At 40.4% G+C, this 20058-nt stretch overlaps 1 protein-coding gene across 1 annotated transcript in view; it reads left to right on the top strand.

Annotated features, from left to right (window-relative positions):
- Positions 1 to 17778, top strand: part of LOC117493410 (RNA binding protein fox-1 homolog 3-like) — a 238042-nt gene extending 220264 nt beyond the window's left edge. Inside the window, 3 exon segments of the mRNA XM_034143951.1 lie at positions 661 to 719; positions 4874 to 4952; positions 13774 to 17778. Of these exon segments, the coding sequence (XP_033999842.1) occupies positions 661 to 719; positions 4874 to 4952; positions 13774 to 13776 (141 nt within the window). The 3' untranslated portion in view covers positions 13777 to 17778.
- The last annotated feature ends 2280 nt before the right edge of the window (positions 17779 to 20058 follow it).

Below are 20058 nucleotides of genomic sequence, written 5' to 3'. Positions count from 1 at the left end.
CGCCGCAACCACCGCACCGCTGCCTCCCTGCACCACTCTCCGTCGGACGTCTTCCCCCCGTGAGTTTTAAAAATGAATGAAAACATGCATTATTAAAAGCCACCTATCCACGGTATAGACGCAGATGGGCACACACTCCACTGGCACTAATAGAAAAACAGTGGGAGAACAGCTTCATTTCTCAAAGAGAGTAATAGCAGCACTCCACAATGAGGTCTTTAATTCCTTCCCCACTCTGGCAAATGAATACAGCGGTCCTGACTCCCCAGCGGTCCTGACTCCCCCACGGTCCGGCCGTCTCCTGCCTTCTTACCTAATTTGTGAGCCGAGGGGGTCTTGTATAGGTAAAAGGGTCTCTTCAATAATGTAGCAGCTGCGCTTCCTCAATCTAAAATATTTGGTTCACGTGGCCTCTTGTTATGCTCTTGCTGACAATGACTGACCCCCCTCCAATCTGCTGCCTCTCATTCATCCCCCTTTTGCCACCACTTGCCTCATACATCAAACAGCGCCCTCTGGTGTCCGACGTTGCACATGCAAGCAGATACACTGCGGTGACATTTAAGGCAATCTGTGTATGAATTCTTGTTTGTGTCTGTGAGATCTACCCTTTTCTCTGTGTGTGTTTAATTATTGATTAACACGTTGCTATGTTTACAGGGAGGATATGCAGCATACAGATTTGCCCAGCCCGCCACCACCGCTGCTTACAGTGACAGGTGAGAATCCCTTCATCCATTCTTTATTTACCGTAAGGTACCATAAGGGTTGCAGTCGAATCGTAAAAAAACCCAGCTCCAATCATCATTTCCTAACCACTATGCCTTAACTTCATGGAAAAACATCATGGGGTTAAGTAAATATGTTAGGACAATTCATCAGAACTTCATCCGGACCTGCCCCCATGCACACTTATGGTTTTGTTTCATGCAGGCTTTTGGACAGTGATAAATATATTCTTCATTACCAAGGTTGGAGTTGAAACAAAAATACATTTGTTGCAAAAACGCATAACTTGTTAGGCCTCCAGCTCTAACGCTGAGTATTTCACCATTCAAACATGTTGAACAAGTGTTGAAGAAGTGTATCCTAAGGTAAAGGAGATTCAATGAAAGACAAGGGAATCATTATTTACGGGGTTCATTTATATTCACTAATGTTAGGGTGCGCACAACAAAGAGAAGTTTTTGCGTTTCTGTTTGTGGGGTGAAGATCTGGAACAATTTGAGTGAAGAGCTAAAGGGATGTCCAAACATAAAACTATTCAAAAAGAGGTATAAAGACACAATTCTCACAAGGTACATGATAGATGAAACTGCTAAACCATAACTGTTTGTATTCTTGTTTTGTATTTTATTTATGAATATGTGTTTGTATGAATTTGTGTATGTATATATATGTATATATATATATAAATATATAGAGACCATTGTCCTAACTTGCCTGTATATATTATATATTATTATATTATATATTATATCAATTATTCAAGATTATAAGTATACGTTTATATTGTATGTTAATGTAAAAAAATAAAAATAAAAATAAAAATAAAAAAGGGAGAAGGGGTCGGATTAAATAAGTGTAAACTTCTTCCGACCCCTTTTCGGACGTGTAATTAGCTAAAGCTTTGTTGTTTATTGTTTATTGATATCAGACAATGATACTGCAGATTATTCAATTATTATTTAAATGTTTCGTTTTGTTATTGCATTCATTTGTATAGTACTGTATCATGTCTGTATCACCTTTTGTTTCATTTGTATTTTCTTTGGTTTTACACGCTCGAAAAAAATAAATAAACTAAACTAACTAAACTAGATTATGAAGGAAGCATTGAAACTCCTTACCTTATCATCTAGAAAAGCTGAACAGCTCTTATCATGGCTGCCACTAAAGTACTTCCGGGTCATTTCACTCCGTTAGGAACCTTCCTATGCAGAATTGTAAATTGTAACCCAGGACTTCTACATGTATTAGGTGTTGCATTAGGCCCAGATGGCATCAGAAACCAATGCATGAAACATTGTGTGATCCCAGGGGTCATAGAAACACTCCAAAATACATCATCAGAGTAAGATGTTGTTATTATTTCTTTATATACTTTTTAAAAGAGCCCCATTATGCTCCTTTTCAGGTTCATACGTGTGCTTAGTGGTTCTACTGGGAAATGTCTCCATGCTTTACATTTTCAAAACGGTCTTTATTTGTCTCATACTTCACTCTCATCAGCACCTCCTTTCACCCTCTGTCTGAAACCAGAGCCCAGTCTGCTCTGATTGGTTAGCTGGCTGGCTCTGTTGTGATTTTTCAGCCGCTTAGAGATGTACCGCCCCTTAGCGGGTGTTACATGGTGATGTCACTATGTTACAGAAGTAAACAAAGTAGTCCAATGGAGGCGTTTCAAACTCCCTCTGGAGGGAACGCAGGGATGTTTGCCTTTGCAGACCATTGACATGCACAGTATACAAACCTATACAACACACAGCAGGAATAACACCTAGATAACTACACTAACACTACAGGAAAGGAAACAACCCAAATCATAACAGGGCCCCTTTAATGTTCTATTTTGTTCAGTAAAACAGAGATCCTAGAGAAGGCAGATATTGCCCCCCCCCCCCTGCCCTATAAGCAGAAGATACCAAACGTATTGCTCAATAAAGTGAAATGATAGACACTCCGCACCGTGTTCGACAAGCTCTTTTTGTTAATGGGAACTTCCATTTAAAGCAACAAGTTGATCCTGCAGGCTGTCAAATGGAGGACATGACAGACTGGAGTAGAAACAGATGAGGACGATTGAAGGAAACCGAGTGTTGAGAATACAGCAGAATGATATCGAGCAACGTAGAAGTAGCAGAGAGTGGATTTTAGTTTTAAGCAATTACAGTGCTTTCCTCCCAAAAGAAACAACTATCGTCGTGGGAGAATGTGTGTGATGAATGATCGTCTCTTGCACTTTTGTAATATTCTATGGAGGTTATTCCGGGTTCCTTTTTTTTTTTTTTTTTCCACCTCTCCAGTTATCTATTAGGCAAACCGTCATATTCTTTTTAGCTCGGAGCTAAAGAACACACACCGAAAAAAAGAAGGACTAACCTTGTTGGACTGGATGAGAAAAGCCGTGATATATGTTGTGACTCTGTGCTTGTGATGGGAGAGTGGGTATATCACTGCGGTATTTATGAATGGCCTCAGGTCTGTAGAGGGGAGGTGGAGAGACAGAGAGCGGGGGAGAGATGGACCGGCAGGAGCTCTATCACTTCTGAGCGATGTCACTCTGGTTCAGGTGTGCTCCGTTTGAGGAGGCGTCGCTGATTCATTTCGGCCCCTGAAAGCCGTTGTCAGCCGGGGTTGTGGGCTGGTTTGGGAATCTAATCTGGGAAGGATTGAGCATGTCACTTGTGATAACGTACACCCTGCCTGAGAGCCTGAAGATCATATCGATAATGTAAGATTTATCAGGCCGTCGCCGCGGCTCGAATTATGAGCAGCCGTGCTCGGCGAGAGCAGAAATTGGACAGCGGATTTCTTTTTTTTTTCTCTCAGAGTGATTTAATTCCTGTTTTTCTTGCCTCTGAGATTTAAAGTAATTCGCCCTCAACTTGATTGTTTTGTTTGTATCCTTTTGAATAAGCGGCCCATTGGATCAATAGGGGTTTGTTGCTATTGTTTACCTTATCAGACTTAACCGTAGACAATCATAAAAAGAGGTCACCAGGATTGAGGAAGGCGTGTGAAACCCCCTGAAAAATATGAAACATTTATTATCTGGAAAGCCTCCTGCAGTGCTCACAGGCTGCACTACCAAAGCCCCTTTAAGCACCTCTACGGTTCATAGCAGTGGGCGTGATGTATCTAAGAAGCCTAGAGAGGAGCCAGTGACATTGTGGAGACCCTGCCGGCCTCCATATGGCTCTGTGGAGGCTCTGCGACCTTGTGCTGGGTGGTTTGACCTGCCAGGCGTCAGCACTGCCACTCTGGTGAGAGTCATTTTGTAGATATATTAGCCTTAGAGGGCCTGTGGGGTTCAGTGCTCAGTGAAGATAAGAGGACCATGGAGACTCCCTCTGACCATCTCATGGCGCCGGCCTCTTCCCCAAGGAGCCGAGGCAGCCTTTTCTGATTTCACGTCCTGCTCACTGACCTTGGGTGCTGCCGGACGTAAATGGACCGAGCCATATTTAGATCTTATATAAGTCAATGTGAGAGGCATGAGCGGCTGTATGTCTTGTTGTTTCCTTTAGGAGAATTTCCTCTCCTCTCTCCACTCCCGTTGTATTCCTGGTTGAGTTGGTGCCCTCAGTCCTTGGCTGGGTGTGCCTTATCTGCTCCGTGCAGACCCTCATTTGCAAGCAGGCATTGAGGGGAGAAAAAAAACCGGAGGAAAGTAAATAGAGGAATATGTGAAGTCGAATAAATAAGTAAATGAGGCAGACACATCTTGTCCTGTCTCAGAAGGAAATTGGAAGGATTAGTTCCAAACCAGCAACAATGAAAAGACAGGGCGTGAGCCCAGTGTGCATTCTGGGTAAACAAGAACAGGGTGAGAGACCAAGCCCTGCAGCCTCCTTCTCGTTCTTTCTGTGTCTCCGCCTCCCTCTCTCCCTGCTCATTACCCATTCCTTGCACCTAATCAAGATGACAATGAAAAGACAAGTATAATTCAGCCACCTTTGAACTCCCCTTTTTGAACCACCTTGTATAATGCAGGAAGCCCAGGAGGCCGGGGGGGAAATAATTGATTGTGTTAGAGACTTGAAAGAGTTGACTCGAGGGCTCGAGCATTAAACAAGCATGCATAAATGTTCCGCTCTCCTCGTCAATGATAGATCAATGACTGTCTTCTTCTGTTCCTCCTGTTGTGCAGCTATGGCAGAGTCTATGCAACGGCAGACCCCTACCACCACACGATTGGCCCCGCAGCCACATACAGTGTGGGGACTATGGTGAGTCTTTGAGGCCACCGCCTGTATTTCTGCGTGCACCCTGTCTGAAACACCACGACACCAGCTAGCGCGCACACACACACACACACACACACACACACACACACACACACACACACACACACACACACACACACACACACACACACACACACACACACACACACACACACACACACACACACACACTCTCGATTCCAAAAATAAAGACCAGAGACTGCAGCAATCACTGGTCTTTATTTGTGTATTTATTCATCAATTGATTTGTGTCACGCTATCTGGCACACCCTAGTGGAGCTCAGTGGTAATGCATGTTGAAATAGGCTCCTTAATACATAACATACTGTATGTCATGCCCCCCCCCCCCCCATGCAATATGAATTTGACATGTGTTCCTGAAATGAGAATGAGTGCTTATTGCAGTTTTTGTTTCCGAACCCAAACGTTGCATCTTAACACAACTACATTTCCCAGCATTCTGTTCATCCGACACACCTCACTACAGAGTGGATCATCTTCTTTACTTTCCATTCAGTCCAACCAAACTTGAAGGCATGAGGTTGAATTGTTAATGTCTGTTTTTAGCTAGCTTTTGCAGCTACTGTAACATCAAAGATGAAAAGTGATGATAAATAAAAGAGCCTCTTTTTTTTTTTAAACAGAGAGAGTTTCTCTTTTTTAGTTTTGATGATGAAGAGGAGATGGGACCGGGCTCACAAAAAACAAACCTAGAGATTAAGGGCCTTCAAACGCATGCAGCAGTGTGCCGTGGGACATAAAACAGAGAGCGGGGGAGGGGGAGGGAGTTGTCTCGCCTTCCCCCTGGTGCCCACAAGCTTGTTCCGAAGCGTGCTCTCAGCTTGAGAAATGACTCAAATGTGCAGTTCCGGCATGCATGCGATTTTTCACTAACATGACAATGAACAAAAAGGTGCGTACAGTTCCCCGGTGCAGCTGCTAGCTAAAAGCTTTCATTAATTAAGACATTTCTTTTTCCTCTTGATTTACTTAATTAATAAAAAATGTGCTTGAATGTTTTTTATTCTTTCTTCTTTTTCCTCCAAACTTCCTTCCATTTGTCTGACACTTTGATTGTTTCCTCTCAACCAAAGTAGAAGATTTTGACCAACTAAAAATACCTCATGTTGTGTGTGTTAGGAGACCAGGGAGCTAACACGGACTCGAGAGGGGGAGGGGGAGGAGGAGGTGGGGGGCAGGGGTTTGGTGTTGAACAAATGGCAGGGCTACTGGGAGACAGGCTGTGCTGAGGGCCGACATCCAATGAACTCATGGGCCGGAGAGAAGGAGCAGTGTGGTTCTTAATTCTTTAATCATATTTGATTAATGGTTCTCCAGCAGAGAGGAGTCATTTTTGCATTTTAAAGCTATACAATAATGAGTTCCTCTGAGATTAAGGTTTGAGATTCTCTTTACTCACTTCCAGAGTGCAGAAGCGTCTCGTATGAAAGTTTCGCACCAGAGAGAGGACTCCCCGAAATTAGGCAAAATTAGCCTTTGAAGACATTCAGTAGCCTTTGGAGTTTGTCTGAATCCCTAATTGCAGCAGAGCCACAGGAAGATGAGGTGTGTGTGTGTGTGTGTGTGTGTGTGTGTGTGTGTGTGTGTGTGTGTGTGTGTGTGTGTGTGTGTGTGTGTGTGTGTGTGTGTGTGTGTGTGTGTGTGTGTGTGTGTGTGTGTGTGTGTGTGTGTGTGTGTGTGTGTGTGTGTGTGTGTGTGTGTGTGTGTGTGTGTGTGTGTGTGTGTGTGTGTGTGTGTGTGTGTGTGTGTGTGTGTGTGCGCGTGCGTGCATGCATAGGCCCACTCGCAGGCGTTATGTGTCTCTGCCCTAGATAGGAATGTAGTCTTCATAAGTAGAAAAAACAATATGTTTTAATTCCCTTAAGAAATTAATTAAAGAAATTAAAATGCGATGGCCCAGTGTTTCTTTTTTGCTCTTCCCCAATTAAACTCCATGTTAAATGCATCCTAAATAGTAATGACCCTGTTCCTAACACACACTCCAATGATTGGCTTAACATGTCCAACCCCACTAATGATGGTCCCGTATGGAAACTCATCATTCCGACATATAGAAATAACTTTCATGGAAAAAGGAAGGAAATTTGTGGTGAAAAAGAGAAACGGACTAAAGCTGTCACCTGAATACTGATTGGTACTTTTTCATCTTTGATGTTGCAGGCTAGCCTATACAGAGGAGGGTACAGTCGCTTCACTCCCTACTAAAAGAACGAAAAAGAAAAGACAGAGACATTACCGCAACAAACAAACAAAACAAAACAAACGATCTTAAAAAATAACAAAAAAACAACACAAAACAAGCAAAGGCCCGGTCCTTGGTGGAGAGCTAAATCAAACTAAAAGCTTCCAGGTCCCCACGCTGAGCCCCTCCCCCTGACACCCTCTCAAGCTGATATTTCTACAACAACCTATTTGATGTCATCATTGGTCTGCTCTTGTTTTGTATTCATTTTGTGCTTTTGGTTTTCTTTTGGAAAGTCTTTTATGCACATGTGCATTACCTTGCTGTATATGGGTGCTGTGTCACCATAACCAATGTGAGCCTACTGCAGCACGCATGATGCATGCTCAGAGGTGTGTGTATACGCAGCCGCTGTCATCTGACTAAGAATATACTGGGGCATTTATTTGTTATGATACATGCATGACAAACTGGAAACATAGCAGGTGTTATCGGGTCCACGCTGATCCAATTCCAATTGTAACCTTCCATTAAGGACAAAGAGCTCGGTGTACCCGCTGACTCACATGCCTCGGTAATTCTTAGCTCAAAGACGGCACTGTTCTGACTGCTTTTGTTTTTTCTTTAAACGTTGGAGTGTCCTACTGTTGTGCACTTGCAGTGGAGCCTTACAAGCTGTACTTTGTGGTCTGACAGCATGCAGACCACTGCCTGAAGGTCAGATTTCTGTCTCACAATGCTCACACTTTGGCTCAGTCTTCTGCAAATCACTCGATGTTTATATGCAACTATTCTGCACGGTTTTAGAGGGAAATGGAGCGCTGTCTTGGTTGTGTTCAGGAACAAAAAAAACGGGGATAGAGTGTTTGTTTTTCCAACCAGCAGCCTTGGTTTGCATCGCCCATTCTAGTAGTTGGCAGTGATATTTTAAACATTAAATGGGGATTTACATATCAATATTTTAGAAAATGAATTGATTGCTATTTTATATCTTACACCCACTGTTATTAGACCCATATTACACTCAAATAACAGCAATATTACACTCATATTACAGTTATTGCACCCGTCATTCACCCTTATTTTACCCATGTTGCACCAAAACTACAGCAAAATTACACTGTAATTACATTGTTAACACACCCATTTTACACATACTGTATACACAGTGCTTTTAGAAGAACAAAGTTCCTTCTTGTATCACACCCAACTTGGTAAACGGCAACGTATTTTAAATCAGTTTTTTTTTTAAATATGTAAAAAGTAACCTTTTTTAGACCATGATGCTCCTCGAGAATTAGGGGAATGAAGTATAAAAGTGTTTTCACTGGCTAAATAGTTTGAGTCACCTTACTGTAAAATATAAAATTGGAGAAGTGCCTCTCTTTAATGTTGCCATTCAAACATATTAACTACTGTTTAAATAAAGTTAGAATATTTTTCAACATAGTCAAAGGATTTTTTGTATTTTTTAATTGGAGATCATTGGTGATGCATTATATAGGAAGGCATTTTAATATCTTACTCACATAAAATGACATGGATATTGAGGGGAAGTATTGGTAGATACATCAAGATAGATTACAATCTCAGAAGCTTGTAAATAGGAGTTATTAAACGGATTAGTGCAATTAATCAATTAACTGGTAAATCCATCATAAGAAAATTAACATTATGGATCCAACTTTATCTTTATCATTTTAATCTGCATCCCTTTAGTTTTGGATTTCTGTGTGAACACTACAAGCTATTTAAAGACGTCGCCTTCCTCATTTTTGCAGAATAAACAAATTGCTAAATAGTTGCAGATGAACGTAATTTGCAGAAGACTTGGCACTAACACCACGGCAGATGAATTGTACTCAAGGTGCGCTGTATTATCACAAACACACTGATACGCAGTAATGACACAGCACGGAGGTGGCTGAACCCGACAGGGGGCTGTTCTGCATAGAGTCTCTTTTTTAAACATTTCACAAAATGTTTTACCTCAGGATAAACTAACTGATCACACACAACAATACAGTGCTACACACTCCTCAGCAGGCAGGATCGTTTAATTTCTAACACAACCAGCAGGTTTGTCCTCTTAGCAAACACAGCTTTCTATACGAGATGATTTTTTGTTCAAGCAAAGACCCCAAAAGAGGACGATAAAAAACGACTGTACTGTTGTTCTTTATTAAAGCTACTGTATTATATATATGTAGACATATACTGTATAACTAAGTTTACACTGCATACTCACACGTACAGTACGATATATTCTAAAAGCACCCAGGAGACGTGATGTAAATGTGTAGAGTGCAGCAGAGCTCGCCTCTTAGTCCACATACAGTGGTTGCATTGGCTTCTATTACAACTGTGTGCTACGTGAGGCAGATTGAAAATAAAAATCTCTGTGTAGCTGTTAGCGGTTCAAGATTTCAGTGCAGCTAGGAATACAACTCAAAGCTATTGCTGACAGTATTTTATTTATATGTAATCACAAAAGTGTTTGTGGTCTCAGAAAAAAAAAGAAAATCAGTTTGTTGCACTTTTGTTTTTCCAAACTTTACAAGATGTTACATATTTATAAAAGTATCATATACAGCTAGTTATGTCTAGTCGAGATGTTAAAACCATATGTTGTATATCAACACACAAAAATAAATGAACCCATAATCTCATGAATCTAAAAGAATCTTCACGTGGGTAAACAAATGTCGTTCTTCCTTTTATATGCTAGTACTTACAAACCATTTGGGGTTTTTATATGAGTCAAAGCGAACTTTGAATATTATTTTTAACCAAACAGGTGAAGTTGTTTGTGCATTTGTGTGACTTTCTAGTGTAAACTCTGCAGCAGAGTTCATGTGTACCATGTAGTTGGTTAGTGACCACTATTAGGAAGCTAGAATGGAATTAAATAGATTTTAGTTTTCTGATGTGAATGTGTGTGCTCTATATATACATATATATATATATATACATATGCATTAGAATGTGTGTGTGCGAGTGTGTTTGGGATAAGAGAGAAAGAGGAAGTGAATGCAGTTTGCTAACATATTGTAGTTAGGATACAGTTTGACATGCCTTCACTCTAAGTCCCTGTAATAACATCACAATAGCCTCTAAAATATCAGTATCAATCAAAGATTTTTAACATTACACAGTCATAGAGAGAAATAAAAAGTACTTGGCCACGTTATTGACATTTATTCAGTATTTATCCAAGACTTACAATGTAATGCTAACAAAAACATCATAATTCCAAACATGACAGAATGTATCACAGTACTCATTGATTGACTGATGAGTCAATCAACATAATATTTGCAGTCTAAATAACCACTTTATAAAGCATTCAAATGATATAAATACCATATTGACATGGTATATTCTCACCAAAAATGTAAGTGAATCAATCTACTCTTTAAGAGTAGTTCGTACACCAAAAATACAGGGAAATGCATATCATTCAAAATGGCCGACTTCCAGGTGGGCGGGGCCTTGCTGTACCATGGAGCTTTTTGTACCATGGCACATTCAGATGGACAAGTGTGCAACATTTGTTGTCAATCGGACTTCAGTGAGAGAGGTCTGGCCTTTCCAAAATCTAAGACAATGTTCAGTAGACACATAATAATAGTTTTGAAAATGTTTGTTTTTCTTCGACAAACAGATTTAATTTGTGAGCTACCACTATTCCTTTTAAATATAGCATGACATTTTGACATGCTATATATATTTTCCGCTCTACACCCTAGAGTATTTCGGAAATGTCCACTAAAAAGCAGAAAATTCAAAGAAATTCAAAATGGCCGACTTTCAAAGCCAACTGGAAATATGATTCTACTGCACTGTTATTACAGGGACACGTTTGAGTATTGTCATCTAGAATCTGCTCCTATCAGTCTGCACGGGTTTGTTTACAGTTTACAGAAAAAGTTCAAATTAGCATTGTCTGTGTCAGTGTCAGCTTATCAAGGCTTAAATGTTAAAGACAAAACATGTAAATAACTGGATGTCGGTATTGTAGAGGTCTGAGCCGTTTAGTTCTGCAAGTTAAAAGTAATCTAAATGTGAATTTATAAAACAGACACTTTGATATTTTCTCCGTTTTGTTTGCTTTCATTGTATTCCATAACCAGCCTAATATGCAACCAGACCTCTTTGATCCACACATCTCTTCGTATTTATTAATGGTAGTATTGAGAAACGTTTACATATCAGCAGAAAAAGACTCTTTATCCATAATTTATATTTAATACAAGTATTTACTAAGCCCTGATAAGCTGGCAGGTGCATTTATTAGTTAAAAAATATTTGTACAAAAGAGAACCAAGCAAAAAAGTTACAGTACTTGTAAATACATTTAGATGTATATACATCTATCGCAAATCTCTGATTAACTGTTTTATATGTATTCCTATATGAAGTGGCGTCATCTGTGTATTTTCAATTCAGCTGTTCTTGAATTGTATGTAATTTCTATAATGAGAATATATTGTCTGAAAGGTGTAAAGTAATTTTCTTTTGGATTCATTTCATAGTATACTATTATGACATTTTCTCTTATTTCATGGATTATTTATGTGACATATAAGTAACCTCTGATTGTTTTCAGTGTCAGAATAAAGCAGTTATAAGAACATTATGTCTGCCTTCACACATGGATGTTGTTGTTGCTGTTTTAAGGGTTTTATCAGAATCTGATTTTGGATTGTTGCATTATGTGTGCATCTCATCTGTTTGTTTAAAGCATTTCATCACTGAGCCCTGGTGGTGTCTGGCCCTTCAGATGGTTGCAAATAGGGACAGCTGCTACCGTATGATGGCGAAGAGAGCTTAACACAATGTGACTAAAAACATATGAACAAGTTAATCATTTCAATTCTATAAAAAGTTTTGCAAATTTGGAATTATTCACACATTTGACAACAATTGATTGCAAAGAAAAACGTTCGACAAATTCAAAAAATAAATAAAAATAAAAACAACTGTGCCGATATGTGACAGCTAATAATAGTTAATAATATCTATATATTATATAAATATCTTTCAAGATTAATTGGCAGGATTGAACACAACATCAACTTCAGCGCAAACCTCCGCCAATGCCAATGGTGCATTCAGGTGCTCCTCAGATTTCCTTTTTTACAATTCAGCAGATTTTATTTGGTGTGCTCATGAGTTTAAAGTCATAACGTTAAAACAACATGGACACTGCAAAATCCTGCTGAAAGAAAAACAAACTAACAAAGCCGGTGGTGGAGTTGATAAGGAAGAAGAAGAACAAATGCAATTGTCTCAGGTGTAAGTTGTATTGTGTTGAACTCTCTCAGCCATCATAGTCTGAACAACATTCCATTGTATTGGGGTGGCATCACATTGTTATTACAGCTGAACAACTAAACACATCTGCATGGCTCGACACTACTCGGTCTTTGAAGAAGAAAGCTTCTCTCTGTAGTCCGGCCCTTTAATAGGCTCCACTTTTAATTGCTAAAGATAGACTGGTTTAAACAAAGTATGAGTGAAAGGGACGCAGGCTGTAATACCTGAACTAACCCCCCCCCTGAATACTTCCTGTCCGTGGGTGATTAATATATTTGTCTCCGCAGCCCTCTCAGTTCGAGGCTGCCTGTCAGGGAGGACTATATGTAGCTCCGCTGTATTGTGCTCCCTCCCTGCTGAGCTGTAAGGCTGCATGAGGATATTTTTGTATAGCGGTCCCTAGCGAGCGCTCAGTGAATCCGAGCTATAGGAGAGATGGGGGGGGGGGGGGGGGAGCAGCTCCTCCATGAGATATATGCAAAGGGAGACGGGGTGGACGCTGATTGAGCACGCCACTTGTTTGTCTCTCTGGATTGGTGGGGAGTTAGGGGGGGGAGTAACGCACTACAAAGGCAAATTAGAAGCTTGTCTTCCTTTTATTCCTTTATTTATTTATTTGTCGGAAGAGCTGCCAGAGATCCATCCGAATTAGCCAGCATATGTCGTGACGAGGGTCCTGGGAAACTCGCCTTGCCTGCCCCTAACACCCCCTCCTCCCCCGCTTCCATCCGGCCCCATTACACTGAGATTTTCACTTTGCACTGCCAAACTGCCGATCTCCACTTGTATGATTACAGCGGGCTGTGATCTGTATTCTGGGGAGAGCAGCGGTAGTGTTGGCAGGCGCCAGGCCTCTGCTCCCACTTCTTTTATGTCACATTACAAGAGCAGGATGAAAAGTGAATGAAGCTCTTGTCTCTCTGCTCCCAAACTTTTTTTGCAGTAGAGTTTTTAACATTGTTTCCTTTTTTTGTGACAGTTTTTTTACCCATTTTGCACTTTTCCTCCTTGTACATTACATAGATGGGGAAAAGAGGGGTTTGGAGGGCTTTACATGAAGTTCCCATACATTATTTCACATGTTTACTTGTATTTTAGTTTTTCAAAGGACTTTTTTTCCAGCATATTCTTTCCATGACAAGATTCTTACTCCTAAAAAAACTTGTTTAGAAAGGAATAAACTTGCTGCTACACTTATAATAAGACCTCATTATATATGCCTATGATAACATTCCATTCTGCATATTTACCAGTCTCCCTGCTTCTCTCCCCTGTTTCCAGTAAATACAAAAGGAAGAGCTGTACTCAGTATTGATGGACATCACAGATGAAAACAACGAAGGGAGGAGAACTAGCTTTAAGAAAATAACACAAGAAGAAGACGAGAAGGAGTCCCTCTACTGAGGCTGGCGAGGGAAGACGGGAGGCGTACAAAGTGGCGCCGCGGCAGCGGTGTCGAACCAGCCACAAACTTGACAGACGGAGTGAGCCAGTTTCCACCAGGGACCACCTTTTTGCCGTGTAGAAAAGACAGAGAGAGAATGAAAAGTGTCCCGTTATTATAAAACATTTTATTTTTCTATACTTTTGTGATTTACAATGGTAAAAAGTGTGTATAAAGCAGTATATATGTACAAATCTGTTTTTATGTTTTTTGCTAAGGGAGATGAACAGTTGGCCCTTGATGCTGATTCTGTGGTATGCAGGAAGGAGGAGGGAGGAGCCCCCCCTCCTCTCTCTATGGCACACTGCTCTGTCGCAGAGGTCGTGTAAACAAAAAACAGAATAAACAAAAGGAAAGGTGGCAGGGAGAGCTCGGCAGCCAGAAGCACTTTCTACGCTGTACTTCCTGTGGGCGGAGTCAAAGGTCAGCCTGCTGGTCTCACTGCTCTGCCCACTTCCTTCCAACCTCCCTGACCTCCTTCCTTGCTTTCTCACTTCCTTTTTTCGGGCTGGTGATGTCGCTCCTTTCTCCTTGTTGCGGTGTCACTGGCCCCGCAGCGCCTACTGTTAGCAGCGTCCCCCGTGGATACTGTCGTGATGTCACTTTCTCCTGGCAGCACCATCGGGCATCCCCGCCCTCCCCAATGGGCAGCGATTTCTGGTTTACAGCGTTGGGGAGTGGGGGGGTGAGCCACGGCGGGACGGTGAGACGGTATAAAGCCGAGCCCCCGGTCTGCCCCTCTCCACGCCCCAGCAGAGGTCACTGACTGAGGACTAGTTAGAGAAAATGGCGCAAAAGTCGCCGACTTTACTCACCTGCCAGACTCCGAGCCCAAGCCTTTGTGTCACTCTGCACCGACGGACAAGCTATCAGACTAACGATGGAAAAAGGTGCGTACAACTACCAAGGATGCACGTTTCCACCTGACGAGAATAACTCATCAACGTCCATGTAACAAATTGAATTATAACCGAATAATCCCATTGTACTACATCAGCAGGTGCATAACCAAAACACAAGCCTGAGGCATATAGACTATGTCGCTAGATAAAACATTATAGAAATACAGTAGTGCCCATCCGACGGTAACAAGGAACGAGGGCTGAAATATGTCAAATTGTTTGTCAATGTATTCTGAGAATATTTATTTGTGTGTTTCTTTTTTTTTTTGCAGCACTGAAAACTTTTAAAGAGGAAAAAAAGTTTTAATTTGGTGGAGGCGAAACCTTAATTCTTTATATCAGAAGAGTCACTGTAAACGTGTTTAAAAAGAATGTTGGTTCAGTTCTTTGAATGTACATTAATGTCTAGGGTGTCCAATAAGTATGTATTCTTTTCCTGTATATAAATATATATACATATCTATTATATGGGCTGTGGTGGTGTCAGGGAGTAGAGGGGGTGGGCAGGAAACGCCTCTGGCCCCCGAACATAGATATCAGACCCCCTCCAACTAAATATGTCCCTGATATTTACTGTAACATGTGATCATGTGTTATATGATTGAAAGTGTGATGGTGATAGTGTGAACTGATCTTCCCTGAACCCCCCTCCCCCCCTTTACCACACAGATAGATTTTACAATAATGCAGATTTACACATATCTATGCCCCATCTAATGCAAGACATCACATCCTGTTTTAACCCGACAGACACTTCAGGAAAAAACATCTGAAGTCCTTCCAGCCCCCCCTCCCCCCACCCCTCCCCCCCTTCATTGGAGGCTAGGAAGACTTGCTAATTAGCGCAAGGTGTTGTGGGTGTCAGATAAAAAGTTTATGAATATTGATTTTTCTTTTCTTACTTGAACCAAAGTATGATTTGAACACACAGTCTCGGTGCTCTTTGATCAGGAGGCAGCAAGACTGTGTGATGACAGCGGAGCCCGGATGTGTATTGACGTGACCCAGATTTCATTGGCTCATCAGGGCTGAGGAAGAGCTCGCTGTATTGCGAGGAGCCCCGCTGATGAAGCCCAGTTTCCTGCAGCAGCCTCGCTGTTCTCCTGCTGACCCTGGTGGGCAGGCTTTTATTGCATATTGGAGAAAAAACCTGCTTGCCCTGAAAAGAAACTTTTTTTTGATCAGAGGCGAGCAGGTTCGGGTGAAGCACAACTTTGTTTGAGAGTTCAGGGTACACTACTTAGCTCGTAGTGGTTTTGTGTGAATTGTTCCGAGAAGGCAACACTAGGTTTAAGCTGCTGACTTCCTGTACAAAACTGCAGTGTGTACTGTTAATATCCTGTGCAGTAAATCTCACCTCACACTTAACTTCATCTTATTTCAGGTAAAAAAAAAAAAAAGAAAAACTTGTTCTGAATCAGGGCTTCTACCCACGCGACCTCTGTTCATCTGTGGACAGCTTCTCATATATTACAAAGAGTATCTATATCATGGCAACTAACTGTTGTGAAGTCTAATTGGGGTAAAGTCGGTCATTTGTTCTCCCATGCAGCGATCACATTCAGGCTTAGCATTTTTTATACCTGTAGGTTTGTTTCTGAGAGTCACATGATTGGTATGGCCTACTTACTGCGCTGGTGGTGGGTCAGAACAGACTCAGGGGCAGGCTGGAGCTTTACTTTGAAAAGGAACTTCCTGGGGGGGGGGGGTCAAAATAACTGACAGAGATGAAGAACCACAGCTTTTAATTTTTAGCTTATTACCATTGATTTGATTTTTGTTCACTAAATGATCTATGCACTTTGCAACAAAACAGTAATGATGTCACATGTGAAGACACCACTGTTACCTACTTATAAGCTAGTAGTTCATAAATTATATTATATATTTTATTGTTTAAATAAATCCCATAAACAGACCGAAACTGACAAAGTGTTGGGTTTGTCTCTCAAAACGTTCTGACTTCCTGTTTCCTGCCCTTAGCTTCCAGCCCATTGGTTCCCACTAATGATGTGTATATTTTACAATAGATGCAGTTTCATTCAAAAAAGTTTGGAACTGTAGTTTTTAAAAGCCTTAGAGAAGTAAATATGGCATTTTTAAGGGACCATTATAAATAATATGTCCTGTGATGTAAATGACTCCAAGTAAGCCAGAGCTAATGGTTGATCAAACAGATTTCTTTATTTAAAATACTGTCATTTGTTTTGGGCTCTTGGGACAGAAGAAGTAAAAAACTAACAAAAAGTATGTTTTTTATTGCATTACTGTATGAAAAAATATTATTGTGTAAGCATTCCACAACTACAGCTCCCATGAGGCGTTGTTGGTGCATTACTGACAAAGGCTTAATCTAAAAGAAACACACCTGAGATTGTATTGCCTTATAATGTTTCGTGGGACGATGTGCAACCTGTTTACCATCATACTTTAATCCATTGTTGATATAAAAAATATATTTATTGGTGGTATTTAGATGTATCCAATCGAGCTATTTATTCTGGCTGGTCTTCCATGTTAGTGTCAGTGGTCAGGTATGGTTTGGATTTATAATTTTTTCAAATGTGGTTGTTTATCTCTGCTCCTTTGCATTTTAAACTTTCTGCGTCCAGAGAGGTTCTGCCTTTACAAACATGTGAGTCTGTCTAAAGCTCCAGCCTGCACCTCAGCGGGGACAGACGGTGTTAAAGAGACCCTCCCCTCTGATGCCTTCATTATACTGTAATGACCTGGTCCTGATCTTCCTGAGCACAACTGCTTGAGCTGTGACACTAGCAGGATGTCCCGCCTCCCCCCGACCCCCACCATACCTAGCCTTCTAGTATGTGAGTCGACTGGCCCCTTTTGTACACCTGGTGTTCTGTACATAATAACCTTCACCCCTCCTTACCCCTACCCCACCCCCAGCTGTCCTTTCAGGGGGAAAAAGATTTAAAAAAAGAAAAAAAACTCCATCCTCTGAGTCCCCGAAATCTTGTATTTTGTTCTAATAATGACAACATTTATTTATAAGGATTTTTTAAAATCTATCTCTTTCTCCTTTTTGTAAATGTTCCAGTTAAATACAATTTTAAAATGTTAAAAAATTAAATGGATATATTGAAAGGTTAAAAAAAAAAATGTCTCTAGAAGTCCCCGCCCCCCCTCTGGCTCTGTACTCTGAACTTTGTGTTTTTGGTTTTTCTCTTTCTGTATGCTTCTCTTTATGTGCTTCAGATGAAGAGTTCTATTTATTATGACATTAACGTTATTATAATTATGACTAATTATTAATATTATCATCATCCTCATCATCCTCATTATTATCATTAATAAACTTGTCTACTTCAGCCAACTTGTCTCAGCTGTTTTGTGGTGAGTGATGAGTTCCTGCGTTCTAGGGGCCGACTGGGACTTGAGGTAAGACTACAACTCCCATGACATATCACTGCATGTGAGATGAGCCAGGTGGAACGGGGCGGGGTGACGCTCCCAGACCCATTTGTCTTATACCGAACCCCCTCTGGGTTTACAAGATGGAGAGCACCTGTCTGTCGCAGAGGCTGCCATTTACCAAACCGGAGCAAAGACAAACTCAGAGTGAAGAGAGGAAATATAGACTTGAGCCTTCAGGGGGAAAACGGGGACACAAAAACACACAAATGTAAATACTTCAAAAGATCAGTGCCTCTCCATCACTGTTGACTTTGTTTAATCCTTTGAGCCTCGACAAACAAGATGAGATGGGATTCTTTTTGTCACAGCATAAAAAACTGCTAAAAGAAAATTGGGAAAATACTGTTGTTTTTGTGTCACTGCTATGCCACACCCAAATTTGCACAATGTCGTCTGTAGGTATGCATCCTTTTTAAATGTAGTTTTTTCAGCCTGAGGCCTCAACTGAACCCCATTGAAATCAGACGTTAAGTTCTTACTTTCATCATAAAAAGGAGCGTGTGTTCTTAAACACTTCTGAGTAAATACTTAAGAACCTTGTATGGGGTCAACAGTTTCTTCCATTGTTCCGTCTGAACTTGTCTGGCAGACTAATTGTCTAACAGTAAGGGATCACCTGGTTCAAGCTTGGTATACGAAAGTTGAAGCAGCTTAACACTTGTTCTGATTCTATACGACATTCTGTTAATAAGCCGTTTGTACAGTACCCCAAACGCAGAAGACGGAGTGTCGCTCTAGGGAACAATACAATACAAAGTGATGGCTGCAATGATGAAGTGTAAAACCTTTTTTTCTGATGTTAAAATATGCTGTTTCTCCAAATATTTCTTAACGGACTTCGCTTTTTTGTACTCATATTTTTGTCATACTGTACTGTGATTTTTCTTTGACATGATATACTATATATTTTTTCTTATATTTAACAAATACTATACAATGTTGTTTTTTACTGAGATTTTCAACTTACCTTTTTTTATGACATAATAATCAAGGCCTATTTTTGTCTGTCAACATACTGTTTTATTGTTAAACTATATTATTTTTGTGGTTATCTTCAACATATTATGCTATGTTTTTTACATACTATTATAAACGGTTTTTTTCGACATGTTTTTTCTGACATTTTTTAGATGCTATACTATGTAGTTTTTCGGACATTTTTCAAATATACTATGATGTTCTTTTTCAGATATTCTAGAAGTACTATACAATGTCATTTTTTCAGATATTCTCGACATACTATGTCATTTTTTCTTATATTTTAGGCTTATGTTCTAATGTTTTTCATACTATACTATCTAGTTATTTTAGCAAGATTAGACATACTATACTATGTCTTTTTTTGATATATTTTCAACATGCTATACTATGCAGTTTTTTGCACATTTTCGACATACCATACTCTTCCTTTTTTTGCAAAATGTGAAATACTAAACTATGCCTTCTGTTTCATATTTTCAACATACTATACAATGTATATGCTGATACAGCATTCCAACTACCTGTTCTTCTACGCACAAAATTCTTTATTATTATTCCGCCGGGTTATTTTGTCCGTCTTCTTCTCCCACATTCCACATCGCAGAAACTCCGTTCAAACATCAAAACGTTCAGCTCGATCGCTTTCGCTTTCTCGATGGAGAAACTCTTCAGACTTGAAAAATCTTCATGCGACTTCAACTGCTAACTGTTCCTTCATACTTTCACTCAGAAACCTCATTCCAACTTTAAAATGTTACACATCTTTCTGACATTATTCATATTAAACACATTTTAAATCAGATT

Source organism: Trematomus bernacchii, unplaced genomic scaffold, assembly GCF_902827165.1.
Source record: "Trematomus bernacchii unplaced genomic scaffold, fTreBer1.1, whole genome shotgun sequence".
Taxonomy (NCBI): Eukaryota; Metazoa; Chordata; class Actinopteri; order Perciformes; family Nototheniidae; genus Trematomus; species Trematomus bernacchii.
This window is presented reverse-complemented; position numbering and strand designations above follow the sequence as displayed.